Source organism: Lampetra fluviatilis, chromosome 61 (genome assembly GCF_964198595.1).
Source record: "Lampetra fluviatilis chromosome 61, kcLamFluv1.1, whole genome shotgun sequence".
NCBI lineage: Eukaryota > Metazoa > Chordata > Hyperoartia > Petromyzontiformes > Petromyzontidae > Lampetra > Lampetra fluviatilis.
The window spans coordinates 4,894,539-4,921,875 of NC_136335.1; the positions used below are offsets into that span (position 1 = coordinate 4,894,539).

The 27,337-nt window shown below is 52.6% G+C and overlaps 1 protein-coding gene across 4 annotated transcripts in view; it reads right to left on the reverse strand.

Annotated features, from left to right (window-relative positions):
• NUP188 (nucleoporin 188) overlaps positions 1-9,667 on the reverse strand; it is a 54,500-nt gene extending 44,833 nt beyond the window's left edge. For all 4 annotated transcript variants that reach the window (XM_078881417.1, XM_078881416.1, XM_078881415.1 and 1 more), the window contains exons 1-7: positions 9,375-9,667; positions 6,096-6,150; positions 5,103-5,176; positions 3,872-3,956; positions 2,036-2,116; positions 638-682; positions 87-179 (exon numbers count right to left, since the gene is read on the reverse strand). In XM_078881417.1, the coding sequence (XP_078737543.1) occupies positions 87-179; positions 638-682; positions 2,036-2,116; positions 3,872-3,956; positions 5,103-5,176; positions 6,096-6,150; positions 9,375-9,400 (459 nt within the window). In that variant the 5' untranslated portion in view covers positions 9,401-9,667. The remainder of the gene's footprint in view (positions 1-86; positions 180-637; positions 683-2,035; positions 2,117-3,871; positions 3,957-5,102; positions 5,177-6,095; positions 6,151-9,374) is intronic.
• Between the last annotated feature and the right edge of the window lie 17,670 nt (positions 9,668-27,337).

A 27,337-nucleotide genomic window follows, 5' to 3' on the forward strand; every position in this document is an offset into this window, starting at 1 on the left:
AATCCTTATCCATCGGGGTAAATAACCACCGCTCAGCAGCAGCAGCAGCGCTGGTGTAGCCCCAACGACAATCCGGAGACGCTTACCCGGTAGGGGTGCCTCTCATCCTGGAAGAAGGTGAGCAGGTGCAGCACACAGCGCAACAGCGACAGCCGCTCCTCAAAGTAGTACTCGCGCACCTGCAAGGCAGCAACAGGGCGATCGCAAGTGTCCAGCAGACGTGATGCCGAACCGTGGCTCCGCAAGCGGCCAGCACACACCCCGATTCGCCACAAAATCGTGTCGGTGGCTAGGAGATGCTAACCACCTCGCCTGGTGTACAGGAGGTCCTGGTTTCGATCCCAACCCTGACACCTGTAGATTTGAGTTTGCGGTGTCTCTCTCATCATAATCACGGTGGCTAGGAGATGTTGATTACCTCGCCTGGTATACGTGGCCATGTGGATTTTTCTCCGGGTTCCTCCACATTTAGAAACATGAGTATTTGGCTGCTGTAAAATACCACGCGATAAGCCACTTATTTGAGCTATCATCTGTGGCCAAGTCGCTTCTGATAAAGAGCTATGCAGCCCAGTGGGCCTTACTCGGTAAAAATATAAAAAGTTTTGCATTTTAATAGAGTGAATCGGAAACTTGCCTTCACCATCAGCGCTTGCGAGTGCCGTTCATCTTCCAGCACAGCCTGTGGCGGAAGCACAGAAGAGAGTGACTTCAGTACAAGCACCGACTCTCCCGCAGCAAAGGGTCAAGAGAAAACACTGGGAATAGCTGCGAGCGGTGAGACACTCGGTAATAGTTACGAATGGAAAGATGAGAGGAAGGATTTGTGAGAGAGAAGATGAGAGTGGAGATTTGTGAGAGAGAAGATAAGAGGTGAAGAATTGTGATAGAGAAGATGAGAGGGGAGATTTGTGATAGAGAGGATGGGTGAAGAGCTGAGATGGGGAGCTGCGAGTGACAAGACGCGAGGACGAACTGCGAGCGGGAAGACTGGAAAAAAACGAGGCGTGAAATTTCGATTTAAAGCTTTCGTGACTGCAGGGATTCACATCCTTGGATCTTTCGGTAAAGTCACGTAGAAGGGAAATAATAAAATAATAAAAATAAAACACAATGAAATTCTCACGACGCCCCGGCCACAACACGAGCAGCCGTCCTCGGGTGAAGAACAGAGCTGTCGGAGAAGACAGCGCCCTAAAACGATACGTGGTTTGGCAGCCGCTCGAGAAGGCACGCGGCAGAGGGGAACCTTGGACAGAGCCGCGTTGGGGAGTCCCGAGAGAGAAGCAGCGTAATACGGGAAGCGCTGCTAGGGTAGAGGTGCGCCACTCCTCCCTATCCCACCTACCGTTGTCTCTCTTCCCCTTGTTTTCCCCTCCCTATATAAAAATAAGCAGCGATACTCCCCCGCTCGTAGGCCGGCAGGGTCCCAATTCCTCCCCCCCCCCCCGCCTGGTGGTTCCCAGCCGCGCCGAATTTCAAGTTGCCGCTCGCGGGGGTTTCTGTTCCCTTTCAAGGCGTTGGGCGTTAGCGTGCCGGGCTCACGTTGTGTTTGGGGTGGGGGGGTGGCGAGTAATAATAATGTATATATATGTAGAGGGGAAATTTGTGAATTTGTGTGTCTGTTCGAAATGTTTAGCGTACTTCCCAACATGCAAAAAAACTTGACATTTGGCATGTGGGTAGCTTCCAGACTGTATACAATGCACAACGTATAAAAATAGACATTTGTATTTTGGGGGGGGGGGCGCAATAATGGATATCTGTGACGTCATGCGGGTGACGTCACATCTGTGACGTCACCCGCATGCGGCAGCGTCACGCAGTGTGCCTGCTGACGTCACGCACCCCCCACCCCCCAACCCTCCGCGTAGGCCGTGTATGAATCCAAGACAAGAATCCAAGTCTCGGGCAAAGCCGGGCAGTGAAGCGAGTATGAAATAGAATAAAAATGTCTAGATAATAATGAAAAACCTAATAAATAAATGTATACGAAACAATGGAAGAGGTGCAACCGAGTGGTGCGTGGCCCCACCTTGAGCTGCTCCTGGGCCGCGCGGTAGTCCTCCTGCAGGAAGTTGTGCAGCAGCTCAAAGCTCTGGAGTTCATCCAGTCCCTGTGAACGGCAAAGAGTCTTCACTCTCACTGACTCCTCGCTCGCTCGCTCACTTCGGCCTGGCCACGTGTGCAACCGTTGCGTTTAGGCAAACAAAACTGTTTCAAATGAGACGGGGAAAAATGAGAAACATCTAAAATTAAGCGGTAATAACGCGACCCCAAAATCACGGCAAGTCATTCATATTAATAGTTATAAGCTTTCTATTTTGCTTACATTTGATCGATGTTTGTGAGTGTTGTTCTATTTTTATGTACAACGCTTTGAGATACTTTAAAATGAAAGGCGCTTTATAAAATAAAGATTATTATTAAATCGTTACGTGATTAGAGTGTACACGGTGGCTTTTGCCTTTTAATTGAAAGCCTTGCTGAGGCTTAAGGCGATTTCAGGAGGGTCCTGCATTGGGAATTTTGGACAAATCCATGTCGTCAGCGTTGTCGCTACACGTGCCAGGAAACTGGGGTAGCCGGGAACAACCCCACGCATGTGGGGGGGGTTAACAATGAGAGCTTCGCACAGCCAGATTCGAAAATCCATTACAATAACAATGAATGTGTGTTCATCTCCATATATATAAAAGGCAAAGTTGTAATTATGTGTCTGTTAAAAATGTTTAGCATACTTCCCGACATGCAACAAACTTGAAATTTGCCATGTGGGTACTTTCCAGACTGTACACAATGCACAAATTATTAAAATACACTTTTGTGTGTTTTTTTTGGGAGGGGGAGCTCAATAATGCATATCTTTTTTGCACGGCAAGTGAGCTGTGACGTCACATCTGTCACGTGACCCGCGTATGTGGAAGCGTAACGCATTGTACTGTAGTGGTTAGCGCGCCGCGCAACGAACCCGGCGACCCGAGTTCGATTCCTGCTCACGGCCACCACCGGTGACGATTATTTTAACCGGTCCTGGGCCTCCCCTAGGTCGACTCAGCCTCAAACGAGTAACTGGTGTGGTGTGTGAACATCGCCACTGGGGAGACAAAGGCGACCGGGCATGGTGAATCCAAGTCCCGGGCGAAGCCGGGTAGGAAAGCTAATTGTTTATATAGAACATCCAAATACGACTCCATCACAAGACATTCGAGAGAGAAAGAGTGGGCACGTGTTGGCCATCGGCAGATGAGAAGAGGAAGTGTCTTGGAGTTGAACAGGAGCAGGGAGCCAACAGCACAGGCGGCTGGGGGAAGATAGTTACAGACCCTGGCGGCAGCAGAGGAGAATGAACGACTTCCGGTTGTTTAAAGGTTGATAAAGAGATGGTTGCTAGAGTGGAGGGGAGTACAATGAGATGAGGGGAGAGGTTGGAGAGTGCGTGGAGGAGAGTAGTGTGAGATGAGAGGTAAGAGGCAGGAGAGTGTGTGCAGGTGAGTAGAGTGAGATGAGAGGGGAGAGGTTGGAGAGCACGGAGGTGAGCTGGTTCTTTCGGTAAAGTCACGTAGAAGGGAAATAATAAAATAATAAAAATAAAACATAATAAAATCATTCTCACGACGTTTCGGCCACAACGCAAGCAGCCGTCCTCAGGTGAAGAACAGGTCTGTCGGAAAGACAGCGTCTGAAATGCTGTCTTTTATGTTTAATTTTTATTATTTTATGATTTCCCTTCTACGTGACTTTTTCCCGAAAGAACCAAGAAGATGAGACCGAGGGCGTTGGCTGGCGTCTCCGTCACGGCCGGTGACCGACGGACCTACTTTGCCGCGATGTTTTCAAACACAAAACACCGCCGCGAGCGGCACCTCACCAGGAATTCGCTGAGCTTGACGCTGAAGCCCTTGAGGGATTCATCCGCCTCCTTGTCAGCCTGCAGCTTCTGCGCAGAGGCGTTGCTGCGGGATAGTGGCATGCATTCGCTACAAGTTAGAAGTACAATCGACATTGGTATCACATCGGCCGCGTGGGAGAGACCTGTCTGCCGCGTGTCCTCAAAAGATTATTTAGGTCGTTTTGGTGCGATAAACGTTCAAATGATGGGCAACTTTTTTGAGCTATCATTTGTGGCCTGGTCGCTTCTGAAAAATAAGTTAATACCCTCAGTGGGCTTTGCCTGGTAGGATGGGGATGGTTGAGTAGCATTTGTATGTGTTTGGGTGATTTGTTTACACTTTCTTATACTGTGCACTCCTATCATGTTTTTGTATTGTTTGTTGTTGTTGTTGTAACATTTTTACCCGCCCCCACTGGACATCTGTGGATTACTCGAGTGTTAATAAATATTCTGATTCTGAAATACCAGGGCAAGTTCCCGGGTTGGGCTGCCCCAGCATCTAGTCAAGTTAAATTTTTGGTTTATATACTGGGTGCATTTCTGGCACAAACCTGGCACTCAGTGACACGACTGCACGACAAAACCATCACATTAACCCTCTCCCGTTGCGATGACGTACGTGTACGTTCAACGATTACGCTCCCCGAAATACATCTCGCCACAGTGGCGAGATGTTAATTACCTCGCCTGGGATACAGGTCGTGGGTTCGATCCCGACCCTGACGCGTGTATATTTGGAGTTTGCGTGTCTCTCTCCTCTCCCAACAGTGGTCACGTAGATGTTTCTCTGGGTCCTCCGGATTTTCCCTCCACATTTAGAATCATGTGTTCTAGAGTATTTGGCTGCTATCAATTTCCACATGATCATAAACCACTTCTTGGAGCGATAATTCGTGGGCAGGTCGCTTCTGAAAAAGAGCTACATAGCTCAGTGGGCCTTACCTGGTACAATAAAAATAGTTGAGTTTTAGTTTAGAAGCAGCAACACAAAAAAACAACCGCCATTTGCCACTAAGTGGCGGTGACGTCACCATGGCGCTTGGGCCAGGCTATGTGGACTTTACGGCCACGTGAAGTGTCGAAGGCCCGCTGGCAAGAGGTCATGGGACAAACCCAGGTGCCATGGGTTGACGGACTGAGATGAATGGCAGATGCACCACCTATGCCCCCCACTGTACCAACACAAACACACACACACGCCTCCTACCTGGGCACTTTGAAGAAAGCCAATCCCTGCTCCAGGCGTTCAAAGTGCTTGTCGAGTTCATCCTTAATTTGCTCCTGACAACACACAGAGGGAAAGCAAACACACACACACGTGTCAACGCCTTGGCAGCCAAGATCTCCGTTGTCCAAATCAGCCACAACTCAACGCTCCAACGTCGTAAGCAAAACATCACCGAGATTTGCGGATGGTTAATTGCGTCAGCAATGCAGTATGCATCTCTTCTCAAGCTGTTAACTTTATGGCCCAGGACTTGAAAACACCTCGTTGGAAGTCTCACCGGGGTCTCACCTGATTAAAATAAGTCACCTGCAAATAGATGTACAGCCCCCTTTTGGTCAATCCACTGCTGGATGAGGGCCTCCCCCAGCCCCATGCCGTACAGAATAAGGGGCTGGTTGTATCATGTCACTGCGTTGGTCAGTGCGGTATTATTTAGTCATTTCAATATTTCACCTGGAATATTCGTTGAGAGGCAACATCTAATATGCATGGCTGTCCCGAGCGACACTTTCCTTTACATCGCAAGCATATAATGAAGTATACACAAACATTTGAAATGTTTGTGTAGGTTAGTGAAGGTAGGGAACAATTATTGGGAGCATAGTACAGTACAACGATCGATATTGTTGCACTGCGTTCAGCCGACAACCTAGGTCCGAAGCAACCTATAACACCTGTTTAATGCATGGTGGGGTCACCTGTCAAAGCAATATCCGGGTTAACCCAGCTAAGTTACCAAAATCTGATGAATTCGAGAGCATTTAGGTTGATTTGGTCAGAGGCATTGACAGACTGCCTGACAGTGATGAGTGGGACATAGGCTAAACAACAAGTAGTACTATGATGATGATGGAGGATGGATACCAGGCCAAGCGTCTGTCCTTCCCCCGCACCTCCGATTAGCACGGTTGGCTATGTACGATGCGAAAGAAGTTCAACGTACATACACAGAGGGATTTCAGAATCACCCACCTCTTCCCTCAGTGCACTCCTGCCAAGGACAATATTCCACAGCTCACGGCAGCTCCTGCAGCAAGGGAATGGGGAAGACAGTAGCTCTCATTATGAAAGGATAAACACGTGTGTGTACAGCATTCCCTCGTTATTCACGAACTTGCTGTCCGCGATGTTGGCTATCCGCAAAATGCATCTGGAACTCCAAACGACGGCATCGAGAGAGAAAGAAAGTGATGAGATAGAGTGATGAGAGAGAAAGCTTGTTTACGCATTTATTTAGGCCAACATCATTATCCACGAAACTTTGCATCTCCGGAACGTATCCCTTGCGAATAACGAGGTAATACTCTCTTTGGTTCTTTCGGAAAAGTCACGTAGAAAGAAAAAATGTATTAAATAATAGCATACGACTTTTGATTGCAACACAAGCAATCATCATCAGGTACGAATGAAAGAGAAAACAAAGCTAGTAAACTTAGAAATATAATGCAATACAACACAGAGAGTCGGCTAACACAACATTCAACACCCTACCTGGTTGATTACGTTCTTCCAAAGAGTGCTAAATTTGAGAGAGAGACAAAACACAGACACGGAGACACAAAGACAGACACATAAGCAGAGAGAGATAACACAGAGAGAGACGCACACATAGGTAATACTGTACACGATGCTTAAATGTCTACAGCAACTCAACACGCTTAACGCATCTCATAAATCATCTACTCTTCCAATACCCTGCTGCAGTTTAGCCAAGGGAGAGCCCCCCGTGGCGAACTAAAACTATATGAAACTATTTTACAGGTAGGAACAACAGGCTCCACACTGCCCACCAGGGATTATTTGTCTGTTGTGCATATTTGTTTGTCGTGCACGAATGCGCAGTCCAACCAAGTTCCTACCTGCCCACTCCGAAGGAACGTGTTTTTATCTTACCAGGTAAAGCCCACTGAGCGATATAGCTCTTTATTTCAGAAGCGATCTAGCCACAAATGACATATCAACTAAGCGGGCTTATCATCACGCGGACATTTATAGCGGTAGCCAAATCATTTCAATACTTGATGTTGATTCTCAATGTGGAGGGGAAAAAACCGGAGGACCCGGAGAAAAATCCACACGACCACGGGGACCAAGAGAGAGACACCGCAAACTCCAAATATACATATCATGTGGAAATTTATATTAGTAGTGTCATTCAGACTCTGTCTACTCGACAGACCTGATCTCCACTTGAGGACGGCTGCTTGCGTTGTGGCCGAAACGTCGTGAGAATTATTTTATTAGGTTTTATTTTTATTATTTTATTATTTCCATTCTACGTGACTTTACCGAAAGAAGCAAGAAGATAGCCAAATACTCTCAACGCGTGATGTTGATTCTGAATGGGGAGGGGAAAAAACCGGAGGACCCGGAGAAAAATCCACGCGACGACGGGGAGAGACACGCAAATTCCAAAAATACAACGGGAGTCATTGCCAGGGTCTGGATGGAAACCACGACCTCCTGCATACCAGGCGAGGGAGTTAACATCCCTCGCAAGGTGTCCACAAACACAGCACTGCCCTGCCAATGGGCAGCAGTCTGCCAGTACGGGGAGGCGATGTTGAATTAATCGCAGGTCAAGTATTGAACATGGCCAATTTGGAGCACGATGCTGGCACCCACACAACCCACTCTAGGAACACACGGTTCTAACTCGTGTAAGGTGTGTATTAATTATCTTTGGTTCTTTTGGTGAAGTCACGTAGGTGAAAATAATAATAAAAATACAATTAAAATAACTAAATTAAATCACTGATTTTATTGAGTTATTTTCATTTTATTTTATAACTAAATTAAATCACTGATTTAATTTAGTTATAAAATAATATAAAATAAAATGAAAATAACTAAATTAAATCACTGATTTAATTTAGTTATTTTCATTTTTATTTTCATTTTATAATTTTTTTGATTTTCACCTACGCGACTTTACCGAAAGAACCAAAGAGTATGGATCCTTGCAGTCACGAAAACTTCAAAGCTAGAATGTGTATTGATTAAAAACAAATGAGATAATTATCTGATAAAGTCACGAATGACATCTGAACGACTTGCAGAGCCTCGGCCGCGCACTTTAATCAACCCGCGATGACCAAGGGTAGTCAAATAATGGTCAAACAACCCCGGCCTTCAGAATATCTGACATCGGAGGAATCCAATGAGCTATAAAGATCTTTTTCACACACCTTGAGATGAACATAAACGTGCTGTATCGTACAGGGCGGCTTAGCTGTCTTGTGACCCCTAACATTTGCATTCCCTTTGACTATAAATGTATGTTTTAAAATAAACGTTAATACAAAAAAAAAGTTTTTTAACAGAATCAAATGGGGGTCACAAGACATGTGGACCACCCTGTATTGAGGGGAGCGGTGGCGCAGTGGTTGGCACACTGAGCTTCTTGGACCTTGCACCAACCTCAGTTCAGTTCATTTATTGGCTCTTGAATCGGGTGCAACCGCAACAAACAAAAATACGAACAAGAACACGTCTTAAAGTGACTACACGCAAATCAGAAACATCCAGGAAAAAAACAGCAAAGTCTTCAAAGCACCGCATTTCAACGCTGTGCAAAAATCCCAGTGGGATTCAAGTCAAACAATAACAACCATAATAAGACAATTTAGATTAAAGTTATAAGTCTAACTCTGTACGACAACAAACAAATATGGCTAAACCAAAACGTTTTCGAAATCACCAAAATAAAGCAATAATGAAACAGTGATCAAAGGAACTGTGATTGAGATTTAACAATAAACGATCTACATACCATGTACGAGACCAAACTTTACAAGCCAGTGGTTATCGACAGTAGCCCAGTGATATTCGAAATGTTCCTGCAACAGGCGGTCAACCCGAACCGTTCGACAACCGGCACCGATCAGCGTGGCGAATGAAGTTTATCACGGGAGGGGGAGTGGTGGCGCAATGGTTAGCGCACTGAACTCTTTGTCAACCCCCCCACCCACCCGAGTTGAGATTCCGGGCCACGGCTAACATCAGTAGCCCGGTGCTACTGATGGTGGGCATTATCTGGTAAAGTTAAACATAGTTTAATAGTTTACAAACCTGAATGGCCGCTCACCCACCCTCCCTTCATCATCGCGGTGAATTTACGGTCAATCTCCCGTGATAAGACACGGCTATGATTCGGTATTAACACGGCAGTGGAGTGAACACGGCTGTCGTGGTGGGTAAACTGTTCCGCGGCTGTGTCAACGTGTTCAGCGCTGCTGCTGCTGCTGCTACCTGAGGGCGAGGCCTGTGCCGGGCATGGTACCACCGGCGTCTCCCGCCAAGGGCCGCTTCTTTGCGTCGGCTCGGCGAAACGAAGACGGAGACGCGGCGCGCGAGCAGCCGCAAGCGACGGGGGCTTCGGGGACACAACAACAACAGCAGTAACAACAAGAATAACAGCGGCGGCGGTGGTGGTTGCTGCTGTTGCTGCTACTGCTGCAACAGTCGCGCACATGGGGAGCGGGCAGCGCCGATCTTGCCGCGCGCCTTCAACGAGGAAGGAGAGGCTAGCGGGCGGCCATCTTACGTAGGGACACTCACCCCCCACACTCCTACCCCCCCATTCAACGAGGGGGGGGGGGACGCTTGCACCCATCCCCCCATCCAACAAGGGGGGGGGACGCTTACATCCCCCATCCAATGAGGGTGGGGGGGGATTGGAGCGGGCGGCCATCTTACGTTGGGACGCTTGACCCCCCCCCCTATCGAACAGGGAGGTTAAAGCGGGCGGCCATCTTACGTGGGGACGCTTGCATCCAATGGAGGTTAGAGCGGGCGGCCATCTTACGTGGGGACGCTCACGGGGGGGGGGCGGGGTTATCGGGCGGCCATCTTACGTGGGGAAGTTCTCAACGTGCGGACGTCTTCAAGTGGAAGTTGATCTCCCCACTGACCATCGACTTGCCCATCTGTAAGATGCGTCTGCCATTCTTCTACTCCAGTGGTGGGTGTCCATCTAGGACCCCATTCAAACCCACAGTGGCCTGGTGTCAGCTAGCTGAGGATAGTTGCAAGGAGGAATTTGCCGCGAAGCCGCTCGGCGGGCGCCCCATCTACGACCTCGCCACCACCAAGCGACGGGGCTGACCCCGCTTCCCCCTGACCGCCCCCCACATAAACACACCCTCACACATTTCCCCCCATATAGCTCCGAGGGGAGGTCTCCTGGCCGGCAGGTTTTCACCTGAAAAGCCCTCATAGGGATAATCTTCACGGTTTCCTGCGGCCGGGGAATTGGGCGACCTCCCCCGATGCTTATTCACACCACGGCGCTGTGACCTTGGTTGAGATTGCATGATCACAGGGGGGGCGGTCCAGCAACCACGGTTGAAACGCACCCCCCACACACATGTATCGGCAAGGCAGGCAGGGGTCCGCCCCCACGAACGAAGGGGAAGCCAAGGGGAGCGGCTGATTGGCATGGCGGGTGAGCGCGGGGACCGCCGCCGCTCAGCAGCCCACAACGAGCCTTTGTTACGGAAACCGCGGCTGATTGGCAATAACAAAGGCGCCCGTGGGCCACCGTCGGCGCCGCGGCCAGCGGGTGCCCATTGTTAGGGAAACCGGGAATGCGGCTGAACCGGTACGGCGACCTGATTGGCCGAGAGGGCCCTCGGGTCGGAGGTCATTGATGTAGGTTAAGGATAAAAGGGGAGCGCAGACAGGTAGAGGGACTCTTGCTCCAAAAGTCAGCCCTCGGGACGGTCTCCAGTGCGGCCACTCGAACGTCCATGTGACGCGTCGAGGTGAGCAGCGAGGACGAGACCAACGGAGCGCCGTAAGCATCTACCTGTGAGTAAGAGGAGTCTAGTGAAACTAACACTGCTTAGAGTCCATCACATTAGATAAATCGGGTACATACCCTCGGGCGATAGTGTAGGCCTGCCTTGTCGATCCTTACTGACGTAACAGTGAATCGCAGTCGGCCGGTAATAAATCATTAATAACTAATTGTAGCCTCGTGTGGTTTCGACGAGAGTGTGTGGTGCTGTGTGTTCGTACGCTCACTGCATGTGTAGTCCGCGCTCCACGGGTGTACGCCCCCTCTGGCTGCTGTGGACCCCGCACCACGTACGGACTAAACCCCCCCTTACGCATGCCGTCTCGCAGCCCTTTAAACCTCCCGTAACGAGAACACCAATCGGAACCGCAGACGCGAGCGAAGCCATTCACCCTCTGATCCCTGACCTCCCGTTCAGAGCGTGTGATTGCTGCGTGGGGCTGTGTGAGGGGAGGCGTCGCATTTGATTGGCGGAGAGGCAACGCAGTATTTACAGGCGTACAGGAGCCGGCGACGAGCCATGCCTCTCTCGCGAACTCGGGGTGGGGTGAACCAGGGAGGGGAGCCGTCGGGCGACAGCCCTTACCTCGCGAGCGATGAGCCCAGCGGCGGCAGCGGCTGTTCGCATACCAGCGAGGGGTCGGGAAACGGCGGGCCCCTGCAGTCGGCGCCCAGCGGGGAGAGACCTCGGGGGCTAGCAGCCCCAACAGAGTGGTGTCAGAAGCGGTACGATCCTCCGCACCTCCAAGGGAAAAAGGCACCCCACCCCAGGCTAAAATAAAATGCACGTTCATGGGCAAGGGGATTCCGTCATGGAAATCGTTTGCCCGCAACATCAGAGGTGCTAAAAATGTTAATGTCTGGACAGACGCGGAGGTGTTGCAGCAGCTAGAGATGCATTTGGATGGGCGGGCAGCCGACTTTGTGAAAGCTTTGCCCGCAAGCACACAAACTCAGTGGGGGGAATTAATGCGCCGGCTTGAACTGCGCTTCAGCACGTATGACGAGGAGGAGGCGCAGGCGGCCTTAGAGGCGCTCCACCGCCAACCCGGCGAGGATTTGCGGGATTACGCCGAGGACGTACGCGCGCTGACCCAGATCGCACACCCGGAGTACGAGGCAAAAATAATTGAGGACCTCGCTGCTGGGAAGGTCCAGCGATATTTGGCACACCCAGTGGTGGCAGCCAAATGTAGATGGTGCACGCCTCCCCTTCAACACCCTTGTCGAGTGCGCGGCGTAAATGCGAGAAGTTCTCCGGTGAGCGCACGCAGATTCGAGGGCGGGGATGGGAGTGCACCGTGGCGAGCCTACTCTCAGACGAGGAAGAGGAGGAGGAGCTCGCCATCCCAACAAAGGGATGAGCAAGGGAAACCCCGAGACCCCCGGGAGACAGCACCGGTATGGGTAGCTGGGATACAGGCCAGCATCAGGGGGATGGAGGACAAAATGAGCCAAAATATGACCAAACTACAGTCTACTGTGGAGACTGAGATGGGGGAACTACGCTCCACAGTAGGAAAGCTGGCTGGGTGGGTGTCCCAATTGGAGTCCGATTTGGGACAACTGTGTACTGGGAGAGGGAGCGGGCAGGGGGCCCACTACGGAGCCGCCACCCTTCCCCGGACGTGTTATGTGTGCGATCGCCGAGGGCATCTCATGAGAGACTGCCCTCAGCTCACCCGTGCTAGGCAGACGCATGGGTTAAATGTCAACGCCCCCTAGAGAATGGACCACCTAGGGGTCCAATCGACGCTGTCCCGACACATATCGACGACAATGGGAATAATGGCGAGCGAGTGATCTCCACACAGGTTCCAGCAACAATGCCCGCGGACGCGGTGACTCCTGGCGACTGGCTACGGGAGCTGGTGGCAGGGATCACGGGGGCCACGTCGCTGGTGGAAGGGAAACAGAATGCGTACCCAGATCCTGCTGGACACGGGGGCGGTGGCCTCGCTCGTGAGCGCAGTGCACTGCAGTGCGATTGGGATCGACGTGAGCCACCTGCAGGCCCCAGACCGCGCACTGCACACGGCGAGCGGAGCTGGAATGGGGCTACTGGGGAGGGCCACGCTGGAGGTCCGCATAGGCCACCAGGTGTGCACCCAGGAGTTCTACATCTCAAGTGTGTTGTGCCACAAGTGTATTGCAGGTACCGACCTCCTGGAAAAGCTGGGGCTCAACGTGCAGCCCCGCCAGCGATGCGCCACCATGGAAGGTAGCGGCGAGCGGATTCCGTTCCTGGGACGAGAGCCGATGCGCCCCCGCTTCGCGCCTGTGGCCGCTACCCTGGCGACGGCCGTCACCATCGGGCCACTCGCCGAGATGCTGGTGCCGTTGGCAATACGCTCCACCGACCCTGCGCACCGACCATTGGGTGAGGTAATGCTAACTCCTCACCCGGAGTTGGAAAAATGATACCGGGTCGTGGGATCAGCCACGTTGGTAAACGCAGATGGGGGCCGATTGTTTATGCGTGTGCTTAACCCCCATGGTACCCCGGCAATACTGTGACGGCACACCACAATAGGCACCATGCACCCCCTACACGCGCGCCACTCCAACGACTCGGTATTCGCACTCTGGGCTGAGGACCCCGGTCGCCCCGAGGACCACCAGGACCTGGCCTGGCGAGTCGGCCCGACTCCCCGCGCCGAGGTCGTCTCCCTGCTTGACGCGTTACACATACCTTGGGCAGATTTACCTAAGAGGGAGGCCGATCAGCTACGCGGGTTACTGCGGGAGTACGCCAACGTGTTCAGTGAACACGACTCGGATGTGGGTCGGACAGATCTCGTTAAGCACCAAATCGACACCGGTGCCGCCCGACCCATAAAACTCCCCGCGTGCCGAGTGGGCGCACCCGAACGCACCCAGATCAAAGAGGCGGTCGGGGACATGCTCCGCGATAACATAATTCAGCCCTCGGCGAGCCCCTGGTCTGCCCTGGTGGTACTAGTAACGAAAAAGGATGGGTCAACCCGGTTCTGCATCGATTACCGCAAATTGAACGCAGACACCCTCGGTGACGCTTTCCCCATACCCCGCATCGACGACACCTTTGACAGCCTCGCCGGAGCGCGATATTTTTCCACCCTCGATCTCGCGTCCAGGTACTGGCAGGTGGAGATGGCGGAGGAGGATCGGCCGAAAACTGCATTCACCACCCCAATGGGAATATTCGAGTTTCGAGTACTCCCGTTCGGACTCACCAACGCGCCCACGACGTTCCAGCGGCTGATGGAGTTGGTGATGCGGGGCTTGCAATGGGAACTGTGCCTGATTTACCTGGATGATGTGATAGTGTTCAGTAGATTTCTGTCTGAGCACTGGTCCAGGTTACGGGCGGTATTCCAGCGACTGCGAGCGGCTCATCTCAAGCTCAAGCCGCGCAAGTGTTATATCGCACAGCGTGAGGTGGGGTACTTCGGACATCGCGTTAGCGAGGCAGGGGTGTGCACCGATCCGGACAAGGTACGCACCGTAGTGGATTGGCCACGGCCAAGGAACCTGATGGAGATCAGATCATTTTTGGGGCTCACCATCTATTATCGTCGGTTTATAAAGGGATTCAGCGAGATTGCATGCCCCCTCACCCGACTCACTTCCCCTAAGAACCCCTATCAGTGGACGGAGACCTGTCAGACGGCCTTCACCACCCTCAAAGACTACCTCACCCAAGCCCCCACCCTGGCTTTCCCCGATTTTACCACCGATTATATTTTGGACACCGACGCCTGCAGCAGCGGGCTAGGCGCGGTGTTGTCGCAGGTGCAGGAAGGGACGGAACGGGTTATTGCGTACGCCAGCCCGACCCTCAGCGGGGCAGAGCTGAACTACTGCGTGAATCCGTCAAGAATTGTACGCGGTGATTTTCGCGTGTAAGCAGTTCCAGACGTATTTGTACGGCAGGAAATGTCGCGTACGCGCGGATCATTATGCTCTGCAGTTCCTTCTTACATTCAAGGAGCTGTGGGGGCAGATGGCCCGGTGGCTGGCGCAGTTGAAGGAGTACAACTTGCAAATCGAGTATCGGGCTGGGCGGACACATGCAAACGCGGACGCCTTATCAAGGCGGCCCGTGGTGTGCACTGAGACCAGGGCGGAGGTGGCCTGCCCGTGTTTCATGGGGGGACGCTGCCGGCGGGCAACGGACCCCCGGCAGGCCGCGGCAACTGACCCCCCTCTGGTGAGAGAGAGTGTGGTATGCGCCACAAAGACCCACACGGAGGAAGCCGGGAGCCCAGCAGACTGCCTGGCGATCGCGCAGCTCACGACTCATGACCCGACGAACCACCCCGCCCCGATCGGACAGATCCAAGAGGACGTCGGTTGCGCCTTCCCGGGCCTGGACGACGAGCAGCTGAGACGAACCCAGCAGCGGGACCCGGATCTTGCGGCAGTAGAAGTGGCCCTATGAGACAAGAAGGACGCCCTGCCAGGACCCTGGAGTGGTTTGTATGGCCGGTTGTGTGTGCAGAACGGGGTGGTATGAGAGCTAACAGAAGCCGGCCAGCCGGGGTGCATCTGTGTTCCCACCCAGGTGCGACCCCAGCTGCTACGGCTGGTGCACGACTACCCGCTCAGGGGCCATGACGGGGAACGGCGCACTCGGGAGACCCTGCGTCACCAGTATCTCTGGCCCAAATTGACGCAAGATGTGGCCGCCTGGGTACAGGGCTTCCGCGCTTGTCAGCAGTGCGGACCGAATCCGACATGATATCAGGTACCCCTAAGGCCGTTCCGCGTCAGCCGCACAAACCAGCTGGTCGGGATCGACCTACAGGGGCCATTCCCGCGGTCCCATCGAGGCAACCAGTATATCCTCGTAGCGGTGGAGTATTTCACTCGCTACCCCGTGGCAGTGGCCATCCCTGACAAAACGGCCCTTGTGGTGGCCCGGGCATTCGTGGAGCATTACGTACTTAAGCATGGGATCCCAGAACGAGTCCTCACCGACCAGGGTAGCGAGTTCGAGGCCGAGTTGTTCCAGGCGCTGTGCCGAGAGTTCGGAATCCAGAAGGACCGAACCACAGCATACCACCCCCAAGCGAACGGTATGGTGGAGCGCATGAATCAGACCTTAGCGGGGAAGCTCAAAGGTATGGCGGCCGCAAATCAACGGGATTAGGACGAACACCTCCTCTACGCCCTATTCGCCTACGCCACCACCGTACACACGTTGACGGGACAAACCCCGTTCTTAATTATGTTCGGCCGTGAGTCTCGTTTTCCCGCAGACCTGCTTTTCGGCGTTCCTTCCCCCCAAACAGAGGAGGGGAGCCGCCCCGTGGAACACCTGATGGAGACCCTGCGGGAAGCCCGAGGCCGAGCATACCCGCAAGGGGAAGCCGCGCATCGGCGGCAAGAACAGGGCACCCGACCCCGCGTGGAGCCCCCCTTATTCCCGACAGGCGCAAAGGTGTGGCTACACACCCCTCACGTCGGGGCTGGGCAGGTGGAGAAACTGACGACCTACTGGCGAGGACCCTGGACCGTGGTGCGACAGATCTCCCCCTGGACGGTACTAATCCAGGGCGGGGAGAGGGGCCGAGAGACGGTGGTCAACGTCCGCCGCTTAAAACCATGGAAAGCGGCCCCGGCGAGAGAGAGCCCTGCCGCCCGAATGTCCCGAAATCCCGGGGGCCTCGCACGCTACATGGGCCCCGCCGGGCCCACGACCCCGAGGCGTCCCTATCCAGTCAGGAGACGGCGCGGGCGAAGGCCCCTAAACCCTTTTGCTTCTGAGTTTGTGCCCCAGCCCGCAGGTGCCGAGGGACGGAGAGAGCCGTTGGAATGGTGAAGGCCGCCGCAGGAACCCCAGAGGACGGAGCCACCCGCCCCGAGACCAGCCACAAGGTCCGGACGGATCCCCCGGACCCCTTAGCACTTCCTCGTGGGTGCGACCCAGGTGAGGTGCTCCAGTCAACCCGGGACGGGGACTGGCACCTCGGGGGGCTATGTGATGCCGCTGCCACGAAGCTGCTTGGCGGGCGCCCCATCTACGACCTCGCCACCACCAAGCGATTGGGCCGACCCCACTTCCCCCTGACCGCCCCCCACATAAACACACCCCCACACGTTTCCCCCCATAGAGCTCCAAGGGGAGGTCACCTGGCCGGCAGGTTTTCACCCGAAAAGCCCTCATAGGGAAAATCTTCACGGTTTCCTGCGGCCGTGGAATTGGGCGACCTCCCCCGATGCTCATTTGCACCGCGGCGCTGTGACCTGGGTTGAGATTGCATGGTCACAGGGGGGGCTGTCCAGCCACGACGGTTGAAACGCACTCCCCACACACACGTATCGGCAAGGCAGGCAGGGGTTCGCACGAACGAAGGGGAAGCCAAGGGGAGTGGCTGATTGGCGTGGCGGGTGAGCGCGGGGACCGCCGCCGCGCAGCAGCCTGCGACGAGCCTTTGTTACGGAAACCGCGGCTGATTAGCAATAACAAAGGCGCCCGTGGGCCGCCGCCAGTGCCGCGGCCAGCGAGTGCCGATTGTTAGGGAAACCGGGAATGCGGCTGAACCGGTACGGCGACCTGATTGGCCGAGAGGGCCCTCGGGTCGGAGGTCTTTGATGTAGGTTAAGGATAAATGGGGAGCGCAGACAGGTAGAGGGTCTCTTGCTCCAAAAGTCAGCCCTTGGGACGGTCTCCAGTGAGGCCACTCTAACGTCCATGTGACGCGTCGAGGTGAGCAGCGAGGACGAGACCAACGGAGCGTTGTAAGCATCTACCTGTGAGTAAAAGGAGAGAGAGTGTTGGGATTGAGTCTAGTGAAACTAACACCGCTTAGAGTCCATCACATTTGATAAATCGGGTACAGACCCTCGGGCGATAGTGTAGGCCTGCCTTGTCGATCCTTACTGACGTAACAGTGAATCGCAGTCGGCCGGTAATAAATCATTAATAACTAATTGTAGCCTCGTGTGGTTTCGACGAGAGTGTGAGAGCGTGTGGTGCTGTGTGTACGTACGCTCACCGCATGTGTAGTCCGCGCTCCAAGGGTGTACGCCCCCTCTGGCTGCTGCGGACCCCGCACCACGTACGGACTTAACCCCCCCTTACGCACACCGTCTCACAGCCCTTTAAACCTCCCGTAACGAGAACACCAATCGGCAACGCAGACGCGAGCGAAGCCATTCGCCCTCCGACCCCTGACCTCCCGTTCAGAGTGTGATTGCTGCGCGGGGCTGTGTGAGGGGAGGCGTCGTATTTGATTGGCGGAGAGGCAACGCAGTATTTACAGGCGTACAGGAGCCGGCGACGAGCCATGCCTCTCTCGCGAACTTGCAGTGGGGCGAACCAGGGAGGGGAGCCGTCGGGCGACAGCCCTTACCCCGCGAGCGATGAGCCCAGTGGCGGCAGCGGCTGTTCGCATACCAGCGAGGGGTCGGGAAATGGCGGGACCCCTGCAGTCGGCGCTCAGCGGGGAGAGAACTCGGGGGCCAGCGGCCCCAACAATTGTAGTGCGTATTTAATGTGGCGCTGCACTATGATGTTGTAGGAGTAAACATTTATTAAAAAGTATTTAACTAAGTAGAACGTGTTATCTATATTTAAAATTGCGCATTTTGATGTGACGTCACATTTCTCAACCTCCCCCTCGTCACACATTGTCACAAATGTCTAACCCCCCCCCCCAGGTGCGTGACGTCATTTATGGATGGCCACTAATGCTATCACCATGGTTTACCCTTTCAGAAAGCTTTACTCATTGATTCCTTCAGCCGTGTTTTTCCAAAGTTTTTATGAACCTTGCTCAATAAAAAATAAGTAATATTTAAAGAATAATTTGTTTACACGCTTTCATTAAATGTACCCTACTCGTAATGGCAGAATTCCACGACTCCAGGAAGTGGCCCAGAAGCTTGCCATAACGTAAGGGGCCGTGGTGATTTACAGCCAACGTCAGTTGAGCATGGACAATTAGACCCAGGCCGAAACATAACATGCAAAAAAGATTGTTTAAAAATACTTTTTTTTTTATAGAATATAGTATTGTCATCAGTATGACATAAGTATACCAAGTTTGCAGTCGATATCACATGGAGAAGTGGGATAAAATTTCGTTACAAGATTTGAGGATACGACAACAACAACAACAGACAGAGCAAGTTAAATAAAAGCGTGTCATGATAATAAAACAAGCTATAACTTATTACATCCTTAATAGTATTGATTGTAGCTGGCTGCAAGGCGTTTTGGGGCCTGCGTTCGGCAACAAATTAAATTATAAATACAAACAGGAATCTCTCACGACTACGGTTTTGAGTACCCACACACAATATTACGCATAACCACGGTTTGTTTTTCCCGCCGCTATCCGAGACTTCAAATCTCCCGCCTTGTTCAAGCAATCCGCCACCAGGGGCGCATCAAGCGCGTGGAACCCACCACTACACAGTACAGGAATACATTTTGACTTAAAACTTTCGTGACTGCAGGAATTAATATTATTTTTTCTCCTGAAGACGATCGCTTGTGTTGTGATCGAAACGTCGTAGTTTTTCTTTTATTTACTTTTTTTATCTACATGACTTTACCGAAAGAACCAAAGAAATAGTACAGGAATACCTCGCACTTTCGTCTGGTTAGGGACCAGAGCATGGACGAATGTTAAAAATGGACAAATGTCAAAGCAGCGCCTTCATTTCGCTTGCAAATTTATTTTGGCCGGCGAAAAACGTACTCGCAAATAACTACAGTAAATATAAAAACGTACATGCAAATAACTGCAGTAACTAAATAACACATGCGCGCGAAACCTAAATAAACTGAAATAAAAGAAAAATAAACCTAAGAGATGCTCACTGAACGACTTCTATTTAAAGACTGAACGAAAAAGATTGCGCGTGGCGCTAACGTCGTGGAAGGTTTGGGGATGAAATTGGACGAAAGATGAAATATGCGTGGACGAAATTTGAAACGTGGTTATGATTGAAAACGGCCGAAAGAGCGAAGCGACGAAAGTCAAGGTATCGCTGTACTTATCCCCGTCGCTCAGTGTGCATCAGTCGTGAAAATGCAGTGGTGCTGTCATTTATACCTCGTGAAAGTTTGCGTTATTTACAATACCACTCAATTTCCTCTTTAATCATGGCCCCTAAAGCATCGAGCTGGCGGTGAAGGTGAAGCGTCGCGTGAGGAAGAAGGCGAGGTGATTGTTGTGGTTGTCTTTAGAGAAAATAAACGACGTTGATTCCTTGCAAAAAGGTTTGTATTTGAACATCTTGACACCTGTTTTATTGCCAGAAAGGGTAAAACATATTCTTATTTTTTCATAAATGAAGTTGAGTTGCACGTTCGTCTCGCTCACGGAGAGAATGAGGCGTCGGTAGAACAGCATCTGGGCTGTGTGAGCAGAGTCCCCCCTCCCCATTCCCTAACATCACCATCATCGTTGTCATCGTCACTGTCAACGTTATCTGGACTTCACTATCAACATTAAAGGTAATTTAAAGTTGTTTTGTTCATATAGGGTTATCGTGTGTTCTTCGGTACTGGACATATTTCTCAAGTTTCTTGAATGCATAGGGTGCATATTTAGGTGTTGATGGAAGTGTTAACCGCCGCTGCAGAACATAATCCCCTACTTTCCATAAGCCTTTTAGTTTTGCCAACCACGGTTTTCCTAACCACGGGGGTTTTTAGGAACCTAACCCCATACTTTTAACAAGCCTTTTAGTCTTGCCAATCACGGTTTTGCCAACCACGTGGGTTTTCAGTAACCTAACCCCCTACTTTCAACAAGCCTTTTAGCCTTGCCAATCATGGTTTTGCCAACCACGTGGGTTGTCAGGAACCTAACCCCCTATTTTCCACGAGCCTTTGAGTCTTGCCAACCACGGTGGTTTTTATAATACACACACGTGTATTTTCTCAAGTTTACATACGCGTGTAATGACAGGGTGACACCTGCCGGCCTGTAAGGGTGATTACAGTTCTAGCTGCATTACATAATGCCTTATTATGAAGGGGCGTATCTGGGGTAAAGGTCAAGGGCGGATTCAGTCGAGAAGCTCCAGGCACCATCCCGAAGGCTCTAGAACGTTCGGTCCGCGGGTCGTATAAGGCCCGCAAAATCATTAGGTCCGGCCCTGCCAAGGCAACTGCAGGCGGGACTCGAAATTCAATAAATCTAGAAGCAAACCTGGAAAAGCAGTTGCGAGTAGCAACATCATCAATACCAGCTAACATCACACGCCTCGCCAAAGAGAAGCAGTTCCAGCCATCACATTAGGGGTGAGTTAATTAAATGTTTGACCAAATATAGCAGGCTAATTTTTAAGTTGATAATTTTGTATGGCCCGCGAATTATGTTATAAATATCCAAATGGCCCTTGGCAGAAAAAAGGTTCCCCACCCCTGGTCTAGAAGGTTCTAGAAAGAGGGCGTGGCCAGAGGTGGAGCTTGGCCACACCAGGCATATATGAGCACCGAACCAGAACTCCGGGGCTGTTAGTGTTGGGGTCTGGGTCCTGTTTGCGTCGCTGCCATCGTCATCTCTTCGTCTTCGACCACGTGGCTGTTCTTCTGCAAGACCAGCTCCGCCTAGGTGTAGCCGCGTTACGAAGTGTATCGCCTTGTCTGCTCTTAATAAATAAGAAGCCTTCTGCTCGACGTGTGTCGGAAGTCGCTCACTACGCATGTATTAGAAAAGCTCCTTCGCTCTGACTCTACACATCAGACATCGAAGCACGACTGAGTCTTCCACTGCAATCACCGATACAGATGTATATAGAGCAGCAGCTTATTTCAATACGCTTAACAGCAATTGTGAAATTGAACATAACATACTTGTGGACGCGATGAAGAGTGGGGTTGTTATTAAAAGTGGTGGTGTAATTATGGTGACAGAAGAACAGGCAGGCGTGGTTAAGGAGGGTTTGGGGTCGTGAAAGAGGTTGGGGTAGTGATAGGGATTTGGTGGTGATAGAGATTCTGGTGATGATAGGGGTTGGGGTAGTGATTGGAGTTGCGGTGGTGATAGGGGTTGGGGTCGTGATAGGGGTTGGGGTAGTGATAGGGGTTGGGGTAGTGATAGGGGTTGGGGTAATGATAAGGGTTTGGGTAATGATAGGGGTTGGGGTAGTGATAGTTGTTGGGGTCGTGATAGGGGTTGGGGTAGTGATAGGGGTTGGGGTGGTGATAGGAGTTGGGGTAGCGATAGGGGTAGTGATAAGGGTTGGGGTAGTGATAGGGGTTGGGGTAGTCATAGGTGTTGGGGTAGTGATAGGGGTTGGGGTAGTGATAGGGGTTGGGGTAGTGATAGGGGTAGTGATATGGGTAGGGGTAGTGATAGGAGTTGGGGTAGCGATAGGGGTAGTGATAAGGGTTGGGGTAGTGATAGGGGTTGGGGTAGTGATAGGGGTAGTGATAGGGGTTGGGGTAGTGATAGGGGTTGGGGTAGTGATATGGGTTGGGGTCGAGATAGGGGTTGGGGTAGTGATAGGGGTAGTGATAGGGGTTGGGGTAGTGATAGGGGTTGGGGTAGTGATAGGGGTTGGGGTAGTGATAGGGGTTTGGGTAGTGATAGAGGTTGGGGTAGTGATATGGGTTGGGGTAGTGATAGGGGTTGGGGTAGTGATAGGGGTTGGGGTAGTGATATGGGTTTGGGGTGGTGATAGGGGTTTGGGGTGGTGATAGGGGTTGGGGTAGTGATATGGGTTTGGGGTAGTTATAGGGGTTGGGGTAGTGATAGGTGTTGGGGTAGTGATAAGGGTTGGGGTAGTGATATGGGTTTGGGGTAGTGATAGGGGTTGGGGTAGTGATAGGGGTTGGGGTAGTGATATGGGTTGGGGTCGAGATAGGGGTTGGGGTAGTGATAGGGGTTGGGGTAGTGATAAGGGTTTGGGTAATGATAAGGGTTGGGGTAGTGATAGTTGTTGGGGTCGTGATAGGGGTTGGGGTAGTGATAGGGGTTGGGGTGGTGATAGGAGTTGGGGTAGCGATAGGGGTAGTGATAAGGGTTGGGGTAGTGATAGGGGTTGGGGTAGTGATATGGGTTGGGGTCGAGATAGGGGTTGGGGTAGTGATAGGGGTTGGGGTAGTGATAAGAGTTTGGGTAATGATAAGGGTTGGGGTAGTGATAGTTGTTGGGGTTGTGATAGGGGTTAGGGTAGTGATAGGGGTTGGGGTGGTGATAGGAGTTGGGGTAGCGATAGGGGTAGTGATAAGGGTTGGGGTAGTGATAGGGGTTGGGGTAGTCATAGGTGTTGGGGTAGTGATAGGGGTTGGGGTAGTGATAGGGGTTGGGGTAGTGATAGGGGTAGTGATATGGGTAGGGGTAGTGATAGGAGTTGGGGTAGCGATAGGGGTAGTGATAAGGGTTGGGGTAGTGATAGGGGTTGGGGTAGTGATAGGGGTTGGGGTAGTGATAGGGGTTGGGGTAGTGATAGGGGTTGGAGTAGTGATATGGGTTGGGGTCGAGATAGGGGTTGGGGTAGTGATAGGGGTAGTGATAGGGGTTGGGGTAGTGATAGGGGTTGGGGTAGTGATAGGGGTTGGGGTAGTGATAGGGGTTTGGGTAGTGATAGAGGTTGTGGTAGTGATATGGGTTGGGGTAGTGATAGGGGTTGGGGTAGTGATAGGGGTTGGGGTAGTGATATGGGTTTGGGGTGGTGATAGGGGTTTGGGGTGGTGATAGGGGTTGGGGTAGTGATATGGGTTTGGGGTAGTGATAGGGGTTGGGGTAGTGATAGGTGTTGGGGTAGTGATAAGGGTTGGGGTAGTGATATGGGTTTGGGGTAGTGATAGGGGTTGGGGTAGTGATAGGGGTTGGGGTAGTGATATGGGTTTGGGGTAGTGATAGGGGTTAGGGTAGTGATATGGGTTTGGGGTGGTGATAGGGGTTGGGGTAGTGATAGGTGTTGGGGTAGTGATAGGTGTTGGGATAGTGATAAGGGTGGGGGTAGTGATATGGGTTGGGGTCGTGATAGGGGTTGGGGTAGTGATATGGGTTTGGGATAGTGATAGGGGTTGGGGTAGTGATAGGGGTTGGGGTAGTGATAGGGGTTTTATGGTAGTGATAGGGGTTTGGGGCAGGGGCGGTTTCTTCATTAGGGCGATTGGGCGACGCACCACCAATGTCATTCAACCACAGAGTCACGCTAGCCGTCACTGTGCCTCTGGATATAGTCCAATCAGCGTCATGTCACGTTCTGTGGAGTACCGCCTCTTTTTGGGCGATTTCACTCCGGCTGAGAATCGCCCAGAGTGTTCCCATAGACTTACATTCAAAGATGTTTTTTTTCGAACGGGGGGCGCTGCAATGCATTCTCTATGGCTTCCGGGAGGGCTCGCACTAGCGTGCTTACGTCATCATACGTAAGCACGTTTCATCCAACAATATTATTTATCGCCACCTAGTGGAATCTTTAATAAAATAAACTTGAGTGGATTGTATTAATAGTGAGTATAGAAACAAACAAGATGTATTGTAAGAGTCACTTTATTTTTCATTAATATTAAAGAAGTGAAGTCGCCTTTACATGCTTAAGCTGTTAATTTATCCTTTGCATGGGTGGACCTTCTCCTTATAAATCATCCAGACATTTGCCCCCCTGAGAGATTTTGCAGGAGCCGCCACTGGTTTGGGGTAGCGATAGGATAGTGATAGGGGGTAGGGTGGTGATAGGGGTTGGGGTAGTGATAGGTGTTGGGGTAGTGAAAGGGGTTGGTGTAGTGATAGGGGTTTGGGGTTGGGGTAGGCCAGGTCCGTAGCTGAGGGGCAGGGAGTAGGAGCAGTAGCAGGAAGATGATGGGCTCGGGTTGGAGAGATGGCAGTTGTTTTAAGGGAGTAACAGATGCAGCTGCCTCAGTGTCCCTGTGGCGTTGGAGGACACGTGTGAGAACCCTGGACACCGCACTCTTGGCCACTGACGGGGCCGCTTGATGTGGATATCGTGCGGTTGCATCCTGTCAAGGGACCTGGATCCAAACCACTTGACCGCAATAAGTCGACGCAGCCAGGATGATTACGTGCGGGAGTCTGGGGTCGAGTCACGCATGTCCGTAGAAGCCGCTCAGCGGGCGCCCCATCTACGACCTCGCCATCACCAAGCGACGGGGCCGACCCCGCTTCCCCCTCACCGCCCCCCATGTAAAAACACCGTCACACATTTTCCCACCTAGAACTCCGAGGGGAGGTCTCCTGGCCTGCAGGTTTTTATCCGAAAGCCCTCATAGGGATAATCTTCACAGTTTCCTGCGGCCAGGGAATTGGGCGACCTCTCCCGATGCTGGTTCGCACCACGGCGCTGTGACCCGGGTTGAGATTGTATGGTCACGGCGAGGGCTGTCCAGCCAACACGGTTAAAACGCACCCCCCCCACACACACACGTATCGGCAAGGCAGGCAGGGGTCCGCAATCCACAAACGGACGGCGGGAAAATGGGACCCCGCCCACAGTTCGACTAGACGACGCAATACACAAGCGAACGGCGGGAAAACGGGGCCCCGCCCACCGATTGATGAGACGATGTAATCCGTCGCGCTAACCAGATTCGAACCGCCCAAAGCCAGCCAGGGGACAGGTGAAGCACTTTGATTGGCCATCGGAGCGGGACCCCCTGTGAGGTGAGGGGGATAAAGAGAGGGGTGAGGGAAGCATAGGGGACTTCTTCTCCAGTCAGCTCCCGTGCCATCAACTCCGGAATCCAGCGACTCGAACGTCCCTGAGACGTGTCGACGCGCTGCGAGGACAAGCTGACAGGAGCGTCTAACTGTGAGTGAGAGAGTGGTGAGACTTAGTGTAGGGGTGTTAGAGAGAGAGCCGTTATGCATGGCAGCTTATGGGAAACAAACACAGTGGGCGGGGCTACGTGAGTGCACGGGGGGGGGGTGCTCTCAACGACGTCCGCACCAGGCAGCCCGGGGCCCCACCCCTCAGCGGGGGTGGAGTATAAAGGGGGATGTGTCAGAGGGCTCGGGGCAGAATGTTAAAGCTAAACCAGTGAAGACCGAAGATCGTCTAGCTAGAGCCCTGGACTCCCCTGGGACGCCGCCCTTGTCAGGGCCGCGCAGGACCGAGCCAGCGGCGTGGTCCCGAGTCCCAGAGCTAGTGCTCTGGGACTCCGGGTACCGTAGCCCGACTTACCAGTGTCGGGCCAGACAGCCTCCCCTAGCCCGTTAGTGGAGGACTAGGAGGTAGGTCAGAGATAGCTAGCAGTGTATTCCCAGCTAGCCGGGTGAGGGGGCCGATACCCCCTCTAGTATTGTATGTCCACAGTTGTGACTACTTGTACGGAATAAATACGTGTGCCTCACCAACGGTGTCCAAGAGTCATCAACGGTACTTCATTAGTATAAAAACCAATCCGCTTACAGCCTATCGAATTAGATAAATCGGGTACAGACCCTTGGGCAATAGTGTAGGCCTGCCTTGTCGATCCTTACTGACTTAACAGCGAATCGCAGTCAGCCGGCAATAAATCATTAGTAACTAATCGTAGCCTCGTGTGGTTTCGACGAGAGTGAACGCGCGCGGTGCTGGGTGTGCGTACGCTCACAGAGTGTGAGTGCTACGCTGGGCTGTGTGAGGGGAAGAGTGTGAATGCGCGCGGTGCTGTGTGTACGTACGCTCACAGCGTGTGAGTGCTGCACGGGGCTGTGTGAGGGGAAGAGTGTGAACGCACGCGGTGCTGTGTGTACGTACGCTCACAGCGTGTGACTGCTGCGCGGGGCTGTGTGAGGGGAGGTGTCGCGTTTGATGGAAGGAGAGGCAACGCAGTGTTAACAGGCGTACGGGAGCCGGCGACGAGCCATGCCTCTCTCACAAACCCGAGGTGGGGCGACCCAGGGAGGGGAACCGTCAGGCGACAGTCCCTGCCCCGTGAGTGATGAGCCCAGCGGCGGCAGCGGCGATTCGCACAACAGCGAGGGGTCGGGAAGTGGCGGGACCCCTGCAGTCAGAACACAGCAGGGAGAGATCTCGGGGGCCAGCGACCATCACACATGCATTTAGATTACTTTTATTATTTTGCTGCTATACATTTCCACATAAGCTACATTGTTCAGCTATCATCTGTGGCCAGGTCGCTTCTGAAAAACATTGCTATAGATAGCTCAGTGGGCCTTACCTGGTAAAATAAAAAAAAGTTTAGTTTGTTGCATTTCTTGTACTTTTGTGGGGGCTACTGCCCCCCGATTCCTCTCTGTGAGATATAACTCTCGGCTGGCCCCTTAGCCACCTTGTTCATTCAAACCTTGGCAATAACTTCCCGCCCGCTACTGCTCAACTCCGTGCACGCTCTAGGATTCGCATGGCAGCTGGGGGTCGGAGGTCGGAGGGCGGTGGCGTTTCTCGCATACGTGCGGCCGACGTGAGCGGGTGATAACGCTCGTTTAATGGGGCCGTGGAACAGGTGTTTACGGTGGGTGTGAGCCCTCACGCAGCACGAGTCTCCACG